General features: G+C 55.1%; 1 protein-coding gene across 1 annotated transcript in view; it reads left to right on the top strand.

Moving 5' to 3' along the window:
- The window catches only part of LOC119966930 (polypeptide N-acetylgalactosaminyltransferase 14-like), a 55,811-nt gene that overhangs the window by 34,193 nt on the left and 2,113 nt on the right, over nucleotides 1-19,505 (top strand). Inside the window, exons 7-8 of the mRNA XM_038798888.1 lie at nucleotides 16,944-17,050; nucleotides 18,110-18,229. Of these exons, the coding sequence (XP_038654816.1) occupies nucleotides 16,944-17,050; nucleotides 18,110-18,229 (227 nt within the window). The remainder of the gene's footprint in view (nucleotides 1-16,943; nucleotides 17,051-18,109; nucleotides 18,230-19,505) is intronic.

Genomic DNA, 19,505 nt, shown 5'->3' with positions numbered 1-19,505 from the left:
GGGGCTAGGAGCGCGGTCCCGTGCGTCATGGCGGCGCGGCCTTGACGACGGTCGTCAAGGCCGCACGTCAAGCGTCACGCCGGCTGACGCGACCGATGACGTGGCGGCTTGATCTTGCGGGGCGGCGGAGGGAAAAGAGTGCGTCCGTTACGGACGCACAGCCCGCGATCAGTGGGCACCGATCGTGGGCCTATGCCCCCCTTGGCACGGCCGTGGTACTGCCGTGCCAATCAGGGCCCCAGATGCCCCAAACGGGCAGCTGGTGCCCGTTTCACGACGGCAGCGAGCAGGTATGTTTGCTGCCGTGTTGAAACGGGTGTGAAGGCCCGGCCGCTCGGCCCATCGGCCTCGGAGAATCGCCTCTCGCCGTAAAAAACGGCGAGCGGCGATTCGTGGCATGGGTCGGGTGTGGGGGGGAGGGGAGAATAGCGGGAGGGCGTGAAAAATATCGGGAGGCCCTCCAGCTATTCTCCCACCCTTCGTGGGGGGCGGAGAATCGCGCCCCAAGTGTTCACGCCATCTTGAATGCCGTCACATTTCACGATGGTGCGAAACGGGAGCGGGGAGGACCGATTCACGGCGCTGGAGCGGTTCACGCTGCACCAGCCTCCATTCCCGGCACCAAATGGGCACCATGCCAACCTGCACATACGCGGGGGACTTCATCAGAGCGCTGGCCCTGACTCAACATGGCGTCGGGGTTCAGGGGCCGGCTGTGCCAGAAAGTAGGCCCTGAGGGGGAGAAGCCAGCCCGCCGATTGGTGGGCCCCGATCGCGGGCCAGACCCCCCCCCCCCCCATGAAGGAGCACTTTTCCCTTGCCCACAGGCCGCCCTCCCGACCTCCGCGCAGAGTTCCCGCCGGCAGCGACTAGTGGTGAACGGCGCCGGCAGGAACTCTGTCGTTTCCGCTCAGCCCATCCGGGCCGGAGAATCAGCGGCCCCGCCGATTCCCACGGCCGGCGCTAAACGCGCCAGCGCAAATGGCGGCGATTCTCTGCACCTCGGAGAATTGCGTGCCGACGTCGGGGCACCGTGGCACGGTTGCGCCGATTCTCCGGTCCAGCGTGGGGCTCGGAGAATTGCCCCCTCTATTTCTCTCTCTATCTCTCTATCTCTCTATCTATCTATCTCTCTATCTCTCTATCTCTATCTCAGTTTCTCCATCTCACTCAGGACCTGCTTTTCTCTGCCTCTACAGACATCAGCACACAGATACACTTGCACACTCACACAGAAACACAGGCACAGACACACACATACACATACACACACACAGACAGACATCAGCACACAGATACACTTGCACACTCACACAGAAGCACAGACACACACACACACATACACACACACAGACAGACATCAGCACACAGATACACTTGCACACTCACACAGGCACAAACACATACATACACACACACACAGACATCAGCACACAGACACACTTGCACACTCACACAGAAACACAGGCACAGACACACACATACACATACACACACACAGACAGACATCAGCACACAGATACACTTGCACACTCACACAGAAACACAGGCACAGACACACACATACACATACACACACACAGACAGACATCAGCACACAGATACACTTGCACACTCACACAGAAACACAGGCACAGACACACATACACACACACACACACAGACAGACATCAGCACACAGATACACTTGCACACTCACACAGGCACAAACACATACATACACACACACACACAGACATCAGCACACAGACACACTTGCACACTCACACAGAAACACAGGCACAGACACACACATACACATACACACACACAGACAGACATCAGCACACAGATACACTTGCACACTCACACAGGCACAAACACATACATACACACACACACACAGACATCAGCACACAGACACACTTGCACACTCACACAGAAACACAGGCACAGACACACACAGACAGACATAAGCACACAGACACACTTGCACACTCACACAGAAACACAGGCACAGACACACACACACACACAGACAGACATCAGCACACAGACACACTTGCACACTCACACAGACACACACATACATACACACACAGACATCAGCACACAGACACACTTGCACACTCACACAGGCACAGACACACACACACAGACATCAGCACACAGACACTTGCACACTCACACAGAAACACAGGCACAGACACACACATACACACACAGACAGACATCAGCACACAGACACACTTGCACACTCACACAGAAACACAGGCACAAACACACACATACACACACACACAGACATCAGCACACAGACACACTTGCACACTCGCACAGGCACAGACACACACATACACACACACACAGACATCAGCACACAGACACACTTGCACACTCACACAGGCACAGACACACACATACACACACACACAGACATCAGCACACAGACACACTTGCACACTCACACAGAAACACAGGCACAGACACACACATACACACACACACAGACATCAGCACACAGACACACTTGCACACTCACACAGAAACACAGGCACAGACACACACACAGACATCAGCACACAGACACACTTGCACACTCACACAGAAACACAGGCACAGACACACACATACACACACACACAGACATCAGCACACAGACACACTCGCACAGGCACAGACACACACATACACACACACACAGACATCAGCACACAGACACACTTGCACACTCACACAGAAACACAGGCACAAACACACACATACACACACAAAGACACACAGACATGTGATGTTCCTATCTCCAAGATAGCTAAAATTCGTAGTGGTTCCAAAGAACATCAAGCTATGTATTTAAAACAAAGTTAGTTTATTTTACACTACTTTAAATGGTTCACACATTCTACTGAGTAATAGCTAACAAAATAGCAGTGTTGAATCTATGTTACAGTAATCAATTATCTTTCTGTTAAACAACCAACACTCTATCTCAACCTCGCACTATCCTCCTCCATAAGCTTCTCCCAGAATGCTTAGAGATGCAGCCTTTTATAAGGCTACTCAGTGATGCCATCTAGTGTTGAGATACATGAACATCATCTTGTGAATCATTTACTCTCCTTAGATTATACATACCATCACAATAGAACATACAGGGCAGAAGGAGGCCATTCGGCCCGTCGAGTCTTCACCGACCCACTTAAGCCCTCACTTCCACCCTATCCCCGTATCCCAATAACCCCTCCTAATCTCTTTAGACCCGAAGGGCAATTTATCACGGCCAATCCACCTAACCTGCACGTCTTTGGACTGTGGGAGGAAACCGGAGCTCCCGGAGGAAACCCACGCACACACGGGGAGAACATACAGACTCCACACAGACAGTGACACAGCCGGGAATCGAACCTGGGACCCTGGAGCTGTGAAGCCACAGTGCTATCCACTTGTGCTACTGTGCTGCTGTGCTACAATAAGGCACCAATGGTGAGGGATTCCAATTCCCCAAACATTCACTGAGATGGAATCAGTGCGGAATTATTAACATGCATCCAGCTAGCTCAACATGACGAGCTGCCATGCTGTTTTATGGAATAAGGCTGGGCAGGTGGAAGGGGCGCGGGTTGGGGGGGGGGGGTGTGGGGGGGGGCGGAAGGGCACTGTGGGGAACAGAGATAGGGTAGTGGGGTATGGGGGAGGGCACTGTGGGGTATGGGGAGGGCACTGTGGGGTACGGGGAGAGGGCACTGTGGGGTATGGGGAGGGCACTGTGGGGTATGGGGGAGGCCACTGTGGGGTACGGGGAGGGCAATGTGGGGTACAGGGGGAGGGCACTGTGGGGTACAGGGTAGGGCACTGTGGGGTATGGGGAGGGCACTGTGGGGTACGGGGAGAGGGCACTGTGGGGTATGGGGAGGGCACTGTGGGGTATGGGGGAGGCCACTGTGGGGTATGGGGAGGGCAATGTGGGGTACAGGGGGAGGGCACTGTGGGGTACAGGGTAGGGCACTGTGGGGTATGGGGAGGGCACTGTGGGGTATGGGGAGGGCACTGTGGGGTACGGGGAGGGCACTGTGGGGTATGGGGAGGGCACTGTGGGGTATGGGGAGGGCACTGGGGTATGGGGAGGGCACTGTGGGGTATGGGGAGGGCACTGGGGTACAGGGGGAGGGCACTGTGGGGTACAGGGGGAGGGCACTGTGGGGTACAGGGGGAGGGCACTGTGGGGTACAGGGGGAGGGCACTGTGGGGTACAGGGGGAGGGCACTGTGGGGTACGGGGGGAGGGCACTGTGGGGTATGGGGAGGGCACTGTGGGGTACGGGGGAGGGCACTGTGGGGTATGGGGAGGGCACTGTGGGGTACGGGGGAAGGCACTGTGGGGTATGGGGAGGGCACTGTGGGGTATGGGGAGGGCACTGTGGGGTATGGGGAGGGCACTGTGGGCTATGGGGAGGGCACTGTGGGGTATGGGGGAGGGCACTGTGGGGTATGGGGGGAGGGCGCTGTGGGGTATGGGGAGGGCACTGTGGGGTACGGGGGGAGGGCACTGTGGGGTACGGGGGGAGGGCACTGTGCGGTATGGGGGGAGGGCGCTGTGGGGTATGGGGAGGGCACTGTGGGGTATGGGGAGGGCACTGTGGGGTATTGGGGAGGGCACTGTGGGGTATGGGGGGAGGGCGCTGTGGGGTACGGGGAGGGCACTGTGGGGTACGGGGGAGGGCGCTGTGGGGTACGGGGGGAGGGCGCTGTGGGGTACGGGGAGGGCGCTGTGGGGTACGGGGAGGGCGCTGTGGGGTACGGGGAGGGCGCTGTGGGGTACGGGGAGGGCGCTGTGGGGTACGGGGAGGGCGCTGTGGGGTACGGGGAGGGCGCTGTGGGGTACGGGGAGGGCGCTGTGGGGTACGGGGAGGGCACTGTGGGGTACGGGGAGGGCGCTGTGGGGTACGGGGAGGGCACTGTGGGGTAATGGGAGGGCACTGTGGGGTACGGGGAGGGCACTGTGGGGTACGGGGAGGGCACTGTGGGGTACGGGGAGGGCACTGTGGGGTACGGGGGAGGGCACTGTGGGGTACGGGGGGAGGGCGCTGTGGGGTACGGGGAGGGCACTGTGGGGTACGGGGAGGGCACTGTGGGGTACGGGGAGGGCACTGTGGGGTACGGGGGGAGGGCGCTGTGGGGTACGGGGAGGGCACTGTGGGGTATGGGGAGGGCACTGGGGTACAGGGGGAGGGCACTGTGGGGTACAGGGGGAGGGCACTGTGGGGTACAGGGGAGGGCACTGTGGGGTACAGGGGGAGGGCACTGTGGGGTACAGGGGGAGGGCACTGTGGGGTATGGGGGGAGGGCACTGGGGTATGGGGAGGGCACTGTGGGGTACGGGGGAGGGCACTGTGGGGTATGGGGAGGGCACTGTGGGGTACGGGGGAAGGCACTGTGGGGTATGGGGAGGGCACTGTGTGGTATGGGGAGGGCACTGTGGGGTATGGGGAGGGCACTGTGGGGTATGGGGTGGGCACTGTGGGCTATGGGGAGGGCACTGTGGGGTATGGGGGGCACTGTGGGGTATGGGGGAGGGCACTGTGGGGTATGGGGGGAGGGCGCTGTGGGGTATGGGGAGGGCACTGTGGGGTACGGGGGGAGGGCACTGTGGGGTATGGGGGGAGGGCGCTGTGGGGTATGGGGAGGGCACTGTGGGGTATGGGGAGGGCACTGTGGGGTATTGGGGAGGGCACTGTGGGGTATGGGGGGAGGGCACTGTGGGGTACGGGGAGAGCGGGGAATGTGGGGTACGGGGAGAGCGGGGAATGTGGGGTACGGGGAGGGCGGGGAATGTGGGGTACGGGGGAGGGCACTGTGGGGTACGGGGGAGGGCGCTGTGGGGTACGGGGAGGGCACTGTGGGGTACGGGGAGGGCGCTGTGGGGTACGGGGGAGGGCACTGTGGGGTACGGGGAGGGCGCTGTGGGGTACGGGGGAGGGCACTGTGGGGTACGGGGAGGGCACTGTGGGGTACGGGGAGGGCGCTGTGGGGTGAGGGGGAGGGCGCTGTGGGGTACAGGAGAGGGCACTGTGGGGTATGGGGAGGGCGCTGTGGGGTACGGGGGGAGGGCACTGTGGGATAAGGGGAGGGCACTGTGGGGTACAGGGGGAGGGCACTGTGGGGTACGGGGAGGGCACTGTGGGGTACGGGGGGAGGGCACTGTGGGGTATGGGGGAGGGCACTGTGGGGTACGGGGGTAGGGCACTGTGGGGTACGGGGGAGGGCACTGTGGGGTACAGGGGGAGGGCACTGTGGGGTACAGGGGGAGGGCACTGTGGGGTACGGGGAGGGCACTGTGGGGTATGGGGAGGGCACTGTGGGGTACGGGGGGAGGGCACTGTGGGGTACAGGGGGAGGGCACTGTGGGGTACGGGGGGAGGGCACTGTGGGGTATGGGGAGGGCACTGTGGGGTGTGGGGAGGGCGGTGTGGGGAGGGCACTGTGGGGTGTGGGGAGGGCACTGTGGGGTGTGGGGAGGGCACTGTGGGGTACGGGGAGGGCACTGTGGGGTACGGGGAGGGCACTGTGGGGTACGGGGAGGGCACTGTGGGGTACGGGGAGGGCACTGTTGGGTACGGGGAGGGCACTGTGGGGTACGGGGAGGGCACTGTGGGGTACAGGGGGAGGGCACTGTGGGGTATGGGGAGGGCACTGTGGGGTATGGGGAGGGCACTGTGGGGTATGGGGAGGGCACTGTGGGGTATGGGGAGGGCACTGTGGGGTACGGGGAGGGCACTGTGGGGTACGGGGAGGGCACTGTGGGGTACGGGGAGGGCACTGTGGGGTATGGGGAGGGCACTGTGGGGTATGGGGAGGGCACTGTGGGGTATGGGGAGGGCACTGTGCGGTATGGGGAGGGCACTGTGGGGTACAGGGGGAGGGCACTGTGGGGTACGGGGAGGGCACTGTGGGGTACAGGGGGAGGGCACTGTGGGGTACGGGGAGGGCACTGTGGGGTACAGGGGGAGGGCACTGTGGGGTACGGGGAGGGCACTGTGGGGTACGGGAGGGCACTGTGGGGTATGGGGAGGGCACTGTGGGGTATGGGGAGGGCACTGTGGGGTACAGGGGGATGACACTGTGTGGTACGGGGGAGGGCTCTGTGGGGTACGGGGGGAGGGCACTGTGGGGTACGGGGAGGGCACTGTGGGGTACAGGGGGAGGGCACTGTGGGGTACGGGGGGAGGGCACAGTGGGGTACGGGGGAGGACACTGTGGGGTATGGGGAGGGCACTGTGGGGTACAGGGGGAGGTCACTGTGGGGTATGGGGAGGGCACTGTGCGGTACGGGGGGAGGGCACTGTGGGGTACGGGGAGGGCACTGTGGGGTATGGGGGGAGGGCACTGTGGGGTACGGGGGAGGGCACTGTGGGGTACGGGGGGAGGGCACTGTGGGGTACGGGGGAGGGCATTGTGGGGTACGGGGAGAGGGCACTGTGGGGTACGGGGGGAGGGCACTGTGGGGTATGGGGAGGGCACTGTGGGGTACGGGCGGAGGGCACTGTGGGGTACAGGGGGAGGGCACTGTGGGGTACGGGGGGCACTGTGGGGTACGGGGGGAGGGCACTGTGGGGTACGGGGGGGGCACGGGGGGAGGGCACTGTGGGGTACAGGGGGAGGGCACTGTGGGGTACGGGGGGAGGGCACTGTGGGGTACGGGGGGAGGGCATTGTGGGGTACGGGGAGAGGGCACTGTGGGGTACGGGGGGAGGGCACTGTGGGGTATGGGGAGGGCACTGTTGGGTACGGGCGGAGGGCACTGTGGGGTACAGGGGGAGGGCACTGTGGGGTACGGGGGGCACTGTGGGGTACGGGGGAGGGCACTGTGGGGTACGGGGGGGCACGGGGGGAGGGCACTGTGGGGTACGGGGGAGGGCACTGTGGGGTACGGGGGAGGGCACTGTGGGGTACAGGGGGAGGACACTGTGGGGTACAGGGGGGAGGACACTGTGGGGTACAGGGGGGAGGGCACTGTGGGGTACGGGGGAGGGCACTGTGGGGTATGGGGGGAGGGCACTGTGGGGTACGGGGAGGGCACTGTGGGGTACGGGGGGAGGGCACTGTGGGGTACGGGGGGAGGGCACTGTGGGGTACGGGGGGAGGGCACTGTGGGGTACGGGGGAGGGCACTGTGCGGTACGGGGTGAGGGCACTGTGGGGTACAGGGGAGGGCACTGTGGGGTACGGGGGGAGGGCACTGTGGGGTACGGGGGAGGGCACTGTGGGGTACAGGGGGAGGGCACTGTGGGGTATGGGGGAGGGCACTGTGGGGTACGGGGGGAGGACACTGTGGGGTACAGGGGAGGGCACTGTAGGGTATGGGGGAGGGCACTGGGGTACGGGGGGAGGGCACTGTGGGGTACAGGCGGAGGGCACTGTGGGGTACAGGGGGGAGGGCACTTTGGGGTACGGGGAGGGCACTGTGGGGTATGGGGGGAGGGCACTGTGGGGTACAGGGGGAGGGCACTGTGGGGTATGGGGGAGGGCACTGTGGGGTACAGGGGGAGGGCACTGTGGGGTACGGGGGAGGGCACTGTGGGGTACGGGGAGGGCACTGTGGGGTACGGGGGAGGGCACTGTGGGGTACAGGCGGAGGGCACTGTGGGGTATGGGGGAGGGCACTGTGGGGTACGGGGGAGGGCACTGTGGGGTATGGGGGGAGGGCACTGTGGGGTATGGGGGGAGGGCACTGTGGGGTACGGGGGGAGGGCACTGTGGGGTACGGGGAGGGCACTGTGGGGTACAGGGGGAGGGCACTGTGGGGTACAGGGGGAGGGCACTGTGGGGTACAGGGGGAGGGCACTGTGGGGTACAGGGGGAGGGCACTGTGGGGTACGGGGGGAGGGCACTGTGGGGTACAGGGGGAGGGCACTGTGGGGTACAGGGGGAGGGCACTGTGGGGTACGGGGGGAGGGCACTGTGCGGTACGGGGGGAGGACACTGTGGGGTACAGGGGGAGGGCACTGTAGGGTACAGGGGGAGGACACTGTGTGGTACAGGGGGAGGGCACTGTAGGGTACGGGGAGGGCACTGTGGGGTACGGGGGGAGGGCACTGTGGGGTATGGGGGAGGGCACTGTGGGGTACGGGGGGAGGGCACTGTGGGGTACGGGGGGAGGGCACTGTGGGTACGGGGGGAGGGCACTGTGGGGTACGGGGGGAGGGCACTGTGGGGTACGGGGGGAGGGCACTGTGGGGTACGGGGAGGGCACTGTGGGGTACGGGGGGAGGGCACTGTGGGGTATGGGGGGAGGGCACTGTGGGGTACGGGGGGAGGGCACTGTGGGGTATGGGGGGAGGGCACTGTGGGGTACGGGGGGAGGGCACTGTGGGTTATGGGGAGGGCACTGTGGGGTACAGGGGGAGGGCACTGTGGGGTACGGGGGGAGGGCACTGTGGGGTACGGGGGAGGGCACTGTGGGGTACGGGGGAGGGCACTGTGGGGTACGGGGGGAGGGCACTGTGGGGTACGGGGAGGGCACTGTGGGGTACGGGGGGAGGGCACTGTGGGTATGGGGGGAGGGCACTGTGGGGTACGGGGGGAGGGCACTGTGGGGTATGGGGGGAGGGCACTGTGGGGTACGGGGGGAGGGCACTGTGGGGTATGGGGAGGGCACTGTGGGGTACGGGGAGGGCACTGTGGGGTACGGGGGGAGGGCACTGTGGGGTATGGGGGGAGGGCACTGTGGGGTACGGGGGGAGGGCACTGTGGGGTACGGGGGGAGGGCACTGTGGGGTACGGGGGGAGGGCACTGTGGGGTATGGGGAGGGCACTGTGGGGTACGGGGAGGGCACTGTGGGGTACGGGGGAGGGCACTGTGGGGTATGGGGAGGGCACTGTGGGGTACGGGGGGAGGGCACTGTGGGGTACGGGGGGGAGGGCACTGTGGGGTACGGGGGGAGGGCACTGTGGGGTATGGGGGGAGGGCACTGTGGGGTATGGTGAATCAGTTGATTTAGAATTGTTCTGGAATCGGATGAAGTGAGACCAGGAGTTAATGGGTGGGATGCTCCGATTTTTGAGGCTATATCCGGAGGAAGTGTCTCGTATTACGACAAAAAAGTTGGTGACGCCCCGGCTCTGATTCTCTGCCCAGTGTGGGGCCAGCAGATACGGCCGGATACTTGCTGGGTCCGTGGCCGCGCTGCGCACCGCGATGACCTGCAACGGTCACGCCGTACAACATGGCGGCGGCTGCACGTACCCGGCCTGCCAGATAGTAGCCCCCTGTGGCAAGTAAAATCAAAAGAAACCTATAAATAAATATAAAGAGAACAAGGAGTACTGAGGAAAGAGTTGGACCGATTGGAAGTCATGGGTCCGACTCTTCATTCAGACTTTGATTCGGTTTTGATGAAGGAGAGTGGATTATCCGGACATTGTAGTAAAGATGGAGGAGTGTGAATTATTGAATTGGGTGAGGGAGGAATTGGTCATGTTTCCAGCATCCTCAAAATTGAGGATGTCACTGGGACTGGTGTGTGGGAAAGTCGGCGAGTCCTGCTGGGCAGTGGGGTGAGTGAACACACAGGAAGGTAATGCCAGAGCTACTCCAGGATCTTCCACCTTTGAGCTCATTAATTGTGCATCGTTGAGGAGCTCAGTGAATTTCACATCAAGGTGGGCAGGAAGTCACCATTAGTGTTAGCTCATGGGGGGGGGGGGTTAAAGTCCTGGTGCTATTTTTAAACATCATCCAGACAGATGTTCACCCACTGCAGGCCAGGAGCTGGGCATTACTAGCTTTCGGAGCACTGCTCCTTCCTCAGGTGAATCCATTCACCTGAGGAAGGAGCAGTGCTCCGAAAAGTTAGTGATTTGAAACAAACCTTGTTGGACTTTAACCTGGTGTTGTAAGGCTTCTTACTGTGCTCACCCCAGTCCAACGCCGGCATCTCCACATCAGTAACTGCTGATCAGTAGATCAAACAATTCTGTTCACTGATCCTGACAGGATTCAGTGATTCAAGATCCTGCTTGTAGTCTAAAGCAGCCTCTACTGTGTAAACGACACATAGATTTCATAAAATTTACAGTGCACAAGGAGGCCATTCGGCCCATCGAGTCTGCACCAGCTCTTGGTAAGAGCACCCTACCCAAGCTCACACCTCCACCCTATCCCCATAACCCAGTAACCCCACCCAACACCAAGGGCAATTTTGGACACTAAGGGCAATTTTAGCACGGCCGATCCACCTAACCTGCACATCTTTGGACACGGGAACAAATTTTTGACATCAGGCCTGGAAACCCAAGTGCAGAACTTTCCCAACCCGACATACCCACATTTGTTAAAAGGGCCCCTACTCACCATAGTTTTGGTTGAGGGAGGTGAAGGTGAAATGAAGTCCATTGTCTCCGGAGGTGGTTTGGAGACAGCCAAGTGCCGAGATAATTTGGTTACAAGTCCTGCTTTGGTTCTCTGAGACTTTGACCAATTGCAAAAAGACTGGTAAGATTCAGCCCTTACCTCTTACTTCCCCACCCCCAGCTTCCTCATATGCTTCATGCCGTTCCAGAACATCGTCATGCCACCTTCATAACCATTTGCCCAGTATGGGCAGACCTCAGGACCCATGCGGAAATGCAAAAGAAGTTGCATTCTTGAAACTCTTTCAAAAGTTTAAGATTTCCTCAAGATGTTCTATTAAACGACTCTTGGACAGGAACATGGACAGCTTGAAGGGGTGTAGGTTAGGTTGATCTTAGATTAGAATAAATGGTTGGCACAACATCGTAGGCTGAAGGGCCTGTACTGTGCTGCACTGTTCTATGTTCTATTAAGCGAGTCTTGCACAGGCACATGGATAGCAGTAAATTGAAGGAGTGTAGGTTAAGTTGATCTTAGATTAGGATAAATGGTCGGTACAACATCGTGGGCCGAAGGGCCTGTACTAGAACATAAGAACATAAGAACTAGGAGCAGGAGTAGGCCATCTGGCCCCTCGAGCCTGCTCCGCCATTCAATGAGATCATGGCTGATCTTTTGTGGACTCAGCTCCACTTTCCGGCCCGAACACCATAACCCTTAATCCCTTTATTCTTCAAAAAACTATCTATCTTTACCTTAAAAACATGTAATGAAGGAGCCTCAACTGCTTCACTGGGCAAGGAATTCCATAGATTCACAACCCTTTGGGTGAAGAAGTTCCTCCTAAACTCAGTCCTAAATCTACTTCCCCTTATTTTGAGGCTATGCCCCCTAGTTCTGCTGTCACCCGCCAGTGGAAACAACCTGCCCGCATCTATCCTATCTATTCCCTTCATAATTTTAAATGTTTCTATAAGATCCCCCCTCATCCTTCTAAATTCCAACAAGTACAGTCCCAGTCTACTCAACCTCTCCTCATAATCCAACCCCTTCAGCTCTGGGATTAACCTAGTGAATCTCCTCTGCACACCCTCCAGCGCCAGTACGTCCTTTCTCAAGTAAGGAGACCAAAACTGAACACAATACTCCAGGTGTGGCCGCACTAACACCTTATACAATTGCAACATAACCTCCCTAGTCTTAAACTCCATCCCTCTAGCAATGAAGGACAAAATTCCATTTGCCTTCTTAATCACCTGTTGCACTTGTAAACCAACCTTCTGTGACTCATGCACTAGCACACCCAAGTCTCTCTGAACAGCGGCATGCTTTAATATTTTATCGTTTAAATAATAATCCCGTTTGCTGTTATTCCTACCAAAATGGATAACCTCACATTTGTCAACATTGTATTCCATCTGCCAGACCCGAGCCCATTCACTTAACCTATCCAAATCCCTCTGCAGACTTCCAGTATCCTCTGCACTTTTCGCTTTACCACTCATCTTAGTGTCATCTGCAAACTTGGACACATTGCCCTTGGTCCCCAACTCCAAATCATCTATGTAAATTGTGAACAATTGTGGGCCCAACACGGATCCCTGAGGGACACCACTAGCTACTGATTGCCAACCAGAGAAACACCCATTTATCCCAACTCTTTGCTTTCTATTAATTAACCAATCCTCTATCCATGCTACTACTTTACCCTTAATGCCATGCATCTTTATCTTATGCAGCAACCTTTTGTGTGGCACCTTGTCAAAGGCTTTCTGGAAATCCAGATATACCACATCCATCGGCTCCCCGTTATCTACTGCACTGGTAATGTCCTCAAAAAATTCCACTAAATTAGTTAGGCATGACCTGCCTTTTACGAACCCATGCTGCGTCTGCCCAATGGGACAATTTCTATCCAGATGCCTCGCAATTTCTTCCTTGATGATAGATTCCAGCATCTTCCCTATTACCCAAGTTAAACTCACTGGCCTATAATTTCCTGCTTTCTGCCTACCTCCTTTTTTAAACAGTGGCGTCACGTTTGCTAATTTCCAATCCACCGGGACCACCCCAGAGTCTAGTGAATTTCGGTAAATTATCACTAGTGCATCTGCAATTTCCCTAGCCATCTCTTTTAGCACTCTGGGATGCATTCCATCAGGGCCAGGAGACTTGTCTACCTTTAGCCCCATTAGCTTGCCCATCACTCCCTCCTTAGTGATAACAATCCTCTCAAGGTCCTCACCTGTCATAGCCTCATTTCTATCAGTCGCTGGCATGTTATTTTTGTCTTCCACTGTGAAGACCGACCCAAAAAACCTGTTCAGTTCCTCAGCCATTTCCTCATTTCCCATTATTAAAACTCCCTTCTCATCCTCTAAAGGACCAATATTTACCTTAGCCACTCTTTTTTGTCTTATATATTTGTAAAAACTTTTACTGTCTGTTTTTATATTCTGAGCAAGTTTACTCTCATACTCTATCTTACTCTTCTTTATAGCTTTTTTAGTAGCTTTCTGTTGCCCCCTAAAGATTTCCCAGTCCTCTAATCTCCCAGCAATCTTTGCCACTTTATATGCTTTTTCCTTCAATTTGATACTCTCCCTTATTTCCTTAGATATCCACGGTCGATTTTCCCTCTTTCTTCTATCCTTCCTTTTTGTTGGTATAAACCTTTGCTGAGCACTGTGAAAAATCGCTTTGAAGGTTCTCCACTGTTCCTCAACTGTTCCACCATAAAGTCTTAGCTCCCAGTCTACCTTAGCTAGTTCTTCTCTCATCCCCTTGTAATCTCCTTTGTTTAAACACAAAACACTAGTATTTGATTTTACTTTCTCACCCTCCATCTGTATTTTAAATTCCACCATATTGTGATCGCTCCTTCCGAGAGGATCCCTAACTATGAGATCATGAATCAATCCTGTCTCATTACACAGGACAAGATCTAGGACCGCTTGTTCCCTCGTAGGTTCCATTACATACTGTTCTAGGAAACTATCGCGGATACATTCTATAAACTCCTCCTCACGGTTGCCTTGACCGACCTGGTTAAACCAATCGACATGTAGATTAAAATCCCCCATGATAACTGCTGTACCATTTCTACATGCATCAGTTATTTCTTTGTTTATTGCCTGCCCCACCATCTCGTTACTATTTGGTGGCCGATAGACTACTCCTATCAGTGACTTTTTCGCCTTACTATTCCTGATTTCCACCCAAATGGATTCAACCTTATCCTCCATAGCACCGATGTCATCCCTTACTATTGCCCGGATGTCATCCTTAAATAACAGAGCAACACCACCTCCCTTACCATCCACTCTGTCCTTCCGAATAGTTTGATACCCTCGGATATTTAACTCCCAGTCGTGACCATCCTTTAACCATGTTTCAGTAATGGCCACTAAATCATAGTCATTTACGATGATTTGTGCCACCAACTCATTTACTTTATTCCGAATACTACGAGCATTCAGGTAAAGTACACTTATGTTGGTTTTTTTGCCTCTGTTTTGAATCTTAACATCTCCAGTTTTATTCCTTTTGTTATTTCTGGGCCTATTCACTGTGCTCCCCTCAGTCACTGTACCTTGTACTGTCGCCCTTATGGATTTCTGACTATGTCTTCTCTGCCTTGCACTTTTCCCCTTACTTCCTTTTGTTTCTGTCCCTGTTTTACTACCTTCCAACTTCCAGCATTGGTTCCCATCCCCCTGCCACATTAGTTTAAACCCTCCCCAACAGCTCTAGAAAGCTCTAGGACATCGGTTCCAGTCCTGCCCAAGTGCAGACCGTCCGGTTTGTACTGGTCCCACCTCCCCCAGAACCGGTCCCAATGCCCCAGGAATTTGAATCCCTCCCTCTTGCACCATCTCTCAAGCCACGCATTCATCCTATCTATCCTGACATTCCTACTCTGACTAGCTCGTGGCACTGGTAGCAATCCTGAGATTACTACCTTTGAGGTCCTACTTTTTAGTTTAACTCCTAACTCCCTGAATTCCGCTTGTAGGACCTCATCCCGTTTTTTACCTATATCGTTGGTGCCTATGTGCACCACGACAGCTGGCTGTTCACCCTCCCCCCCCCCCCCCCAGAATGTCCTGCAGCCGCTCCGAGACATCCTTGACCCTTGCACCAGGGAGGCAACATACCATCCTGGAGTCTCGATTGCATCCACAGAACCACCTGTCTATTCCCCTTACGATCGAGTCCCCTATCACTATAGCCCTGCCATTTTTCTTCCTGCCCTGCTGTGCAGCAGAGCCAGCCACTGGTGCCATGAACCTGGCTGCTGCTGCCTTCCCCTGGTGAGCCATCTTCCTCAACAGTATCCAAAGCGGTATATCTGTTTTGCAGGGAGATGACCGCAGGGGACACCTGCACTGCCTTCCTACTCTTGCTCTTTCTTTTGGTCACCCATTTTCTATCTCCCTCAGTAACCTTCACCTGCGGTGTGACCAACTCGCTAAACGTGCTATCCACGACCTCCTCAGCATCGCGGATGCTCCAAAGTGAGTCCATCCGCAGCTCCAGAGCCGTCAAGCGGCCTAACAAGAGCTGCAACTGAACACACTTCTTGCACGTGAAGGAGCCAGGGACAGTGGACGTGTCCCTGAGCTCCCACATCGCACACGAGGAGCATGACACGGGTCTGGGATCTCCTGCCATGTCTTAAACCCTTGGTAAACTTAAACAACTAGAATCTCAAAATAAAAATAAATAAATTAGACAATGAAAAGAAAAAGAGAGACTACTTACCAGTCACTTACCAGGGTTAAAAAGCACCTCCTCACACTCTGCACCGAATTACCTCACTGCACCAAATTACCAAGTTTCAATCCCCACTCTGTATGAGTCTCACTCCGGATGAGTCTCCTGGAAAAGTACTCGCTGTACTGTGCTGTACTGTTCTGTGTTCTATGTTCTATTGAACTGACCACATTAGAGACAGCTAATTATTTGGTAGCCTCTTAAAACTGTTGGTAAAACTGTGAACTCTGCCCCCCCCACCCCGCCACCCCCCGCTTGACACTTAAACAGACCTTATCTGTCTTTCAAGAGTGTTTACATTTCCACCATGTTGTAAGGTGTTAAGTATAGTTTGGTAGGTCTTAAGGTATTTGTAGTCTCCATTCCTAGTAGTTATGTAAGGGACTTGTTACATTTTTGTTTCTCTTTTCAACTCCTGTCCCTGCAACATTGCAGACCGTGGTCAATTTTGTCAAACTGAAAACACCCCTGGTCTAATGTATGGGTCCAGATCTCCCCCTGATGCTCTGTGGCACAGCCCTTTATGCAATTTTGATGGACTTGGCAAGCAGCCAATCTGAAACTGTGGGACATCTTCTGTTCTTGTTTGGGATTGGACTAGCTTGTCAGAGAGTTGCTGGAAGATTCTGGAACAGAAGGCAGTCTGCATTTTGTGTCAGTTCTGTGCAGATTGAAAAGCAGCACACAATAAGATTCTCTCGCTCCCTCAGCTTTTGGGCACTTTGAGTGCTTCCAGCCAGCTTGGGGAAGTAACTACTGCCTTAAATGTCTCCAGCCAGATCGGTGACAGTGTAAAAGCTCTGCTTGAAAGGCCTGGTAATTTAAATTCCTCCAGCTAACCTGTGAAAGTGATCGATGACAGGAGCTGTGGGAAAATAGACATTTCTATCCTGATGATGAACTGTGAAACCAGTGCTCCGAATCCTCTCCTGTTGGATTATTCACAGGTTAGAATTGTCCAGACCTCAAGAGGGATAATTCTCAGTGTGAAGACTCTGATTGTTAAAAGTGGAAGTGAATTACCAGAGAGCATTCTACAGCCTGCAGGTTCCGGTTGAAGACAACCATTAGAAGATCGCTGGCTCCAAAGACCGCTACCTCGGCAGCAAAGAACCATCTCATACCTTTTAATCCCTGTTATTTTAATCCTTTCCCTACCCCCTAGCGTATGTTTTGTCTTGTGTGTGTCAGGATGGAGGATGGGCTGGGGTTTTGGGAATAGTTCGACTAGTAGACCATTATATGATTGTCTTTTACTCTTATTATAAATAAACAGTTTTTAATATTTCACTTATAAATCATGGTGTCTGTAGCTCATTGGAGCAGTCAAGGGTTAAAGATCTCTGGAAAATAGACAAACTATCGGTTAATTCACTTATGTTGGGACTGTGGGTCTATGGGGCTGGAATTCACTGCACACTCAGCCAGAGAGACTGACTGTGACCTGTTGAATGATCTATACACATCGGTACAATAAAGTTCTGAGTTAGGTGTGGTCTCCATGCTTGCTTCTACACACTGCTCTGTCCAACACTGCACTGACCCCGAGGTATGGGTCACGTGTTTCCTTACATCACTGGGCGAGTGGTCCTGTCCTCAGTCCCATGTTAGCACCATGCCAGGCCCTGGTGCCACACTCCATAACTTTGTAACTTACACATTGCGAGATAGGTTGTTGAGTACCAATTTCTAAAGACCCTGCTGAGTTCAGGTTTCACGCCTGTGTGATTCAAGCCCCTTCCCCCAGCAGGAACAATGGGGTTGGTGGAAATGGGAGTAGGATGTCCAGAAAAAGTTCCTGCCCACCGTTTCTAAAGACATCCAGGGCAAGGCTGGGCCAGCTGCACAGAACTCCAGTCCATGGTATCAGGGTCACTTCACAACCTCTCTCCTTCAGCAGCTGTGTGCTGTGTGGACAGACACTCACCATGAGGCTCACTCAGATCCTGGTGCTGATCCCTGATTCCAACCTCGACAGCTAACCTTTTTTTTTAAATTTTCCGCAGGAATGGACGTATACTCGAGATCAGCAGATTAGACAGAAGCAGCTCTGCCTCTCTGTGGCCAGCCTGTTCCCAGGATCGCAGGTTATTTTGACAGCGTGCAGCGATCGAGATGGTAAACAGGTAAAGTCACTCACTACCAGACTTCACTCAGGCTGTGGGACCTCTAACTGGCACGAGTCGAACCTCCAGACCGTGTGAGCCTGTGTACTCTGTGTGTGTGTGTGTGTGTGTGTGTGTGTGTGTGGACAGTGCATGTATATGGAGTGTGCATTCCTGTGTGGAGAGTGTGTTAATCCATGGAGACTGTGTACATTTGAACGGTGTGCACGTGCGTTCAGTGTGTGCAAAATAATCCACCTAATCAGTAGTCAGCACGTAATGTCCTCGAGGCCCTCAGGGAAAAGGAGACTGTGGAGGACGTTGGATGGTTCCCTGAGCAGATTGTCAGAATCATCTGGCAGAACGCCGCATCACCAGCACTGCCAAACAAGCACCAAGACCTCGCTTGGCTGGTGGTGAGCAGGGTCCTCCCTGTCAGATCCTTCATGTACACCCGAAGTCTCAGCACCGTTACACGCTGCCCTCAGAGTGGCTGTGGGGGAAATGAGACGGTCGCCCACCTCCTTGTGGAATGTGCCTTTACAAAGAAGGTCTGGATAGAGATGCAGTGGTATTTGTCCAGGTTCATCCTGAGCAGCTCTGTGACACAGGACTCTGTGCTCTACGGACTGTTTCCAGGGGACCCACACCGAAACAAACATCAACTGCTGCTGGAAGGTCATCAACTCGGTGAAAGACGCTCTTTGGTCTGCCCGAAACTTGCTGATCTTCCAGTGCAAAGAATTGTCCTCGACCGAGTGTTGCAGACTGGCACATTCCAAGGTCCAGGACTACGTGCTGAGGGACGCACTCAAGCTTGGGGCAGCTGCCGCCAAGGCACAATGGGGAAAGACCACTGTGTAAGGTCTGACCAGCAAATGTACGTGATATGATATCTTAATTATGGGTCCAACATGTGACATTTGACCTAAAATTTCAAAATTATCAAATTTGCTTAAAGATGGGTTTTTAAATTAGAGAAACAACTGACCTTTCAGAAATTTGTACAAATTTTGGTATCAGAAAGCATTCTGCCATTAATTGCATCACTTATAATGTGATGCAATTAATCTTTACACTTAAAATAAAACACCCTGCCTTATTTAATTATTCATTTTATTAGCTTTAAATAAATTGTATGGTTAAGGTACAGTATAATAAATATAAAACATTTGTATGATTAAAAAAGATTAACCAAAGCACAAATTATGGTTGTAAGCTTTAAAAAATATATTATAAACAGAGTTTACAACGTAAAGACTGGACACAAAAAAAATGGTTTCCCCATCCTACTTAA

The sequence above is a fragment of the Scyliorhinus canicula genome, chromosome 6, assembly GCF_902713615.1.
Source record: "Scyliorhinus canicula chromosome 6, sScyCan1.1, whole genome shotgun sequence".
In the NCBI taxonomy this organism is placed as follows: domain Eukaryota; kingdom Metazoa; phylum Chordata; class Chondrichthyes; order Carcharhiniformes; family Scyliorhinidae; genus Scyliorhinus; species Scyliorhinus canicula.
This window is presented reverse-complemented; position numbering and strand designations above follow the sequence as displayed.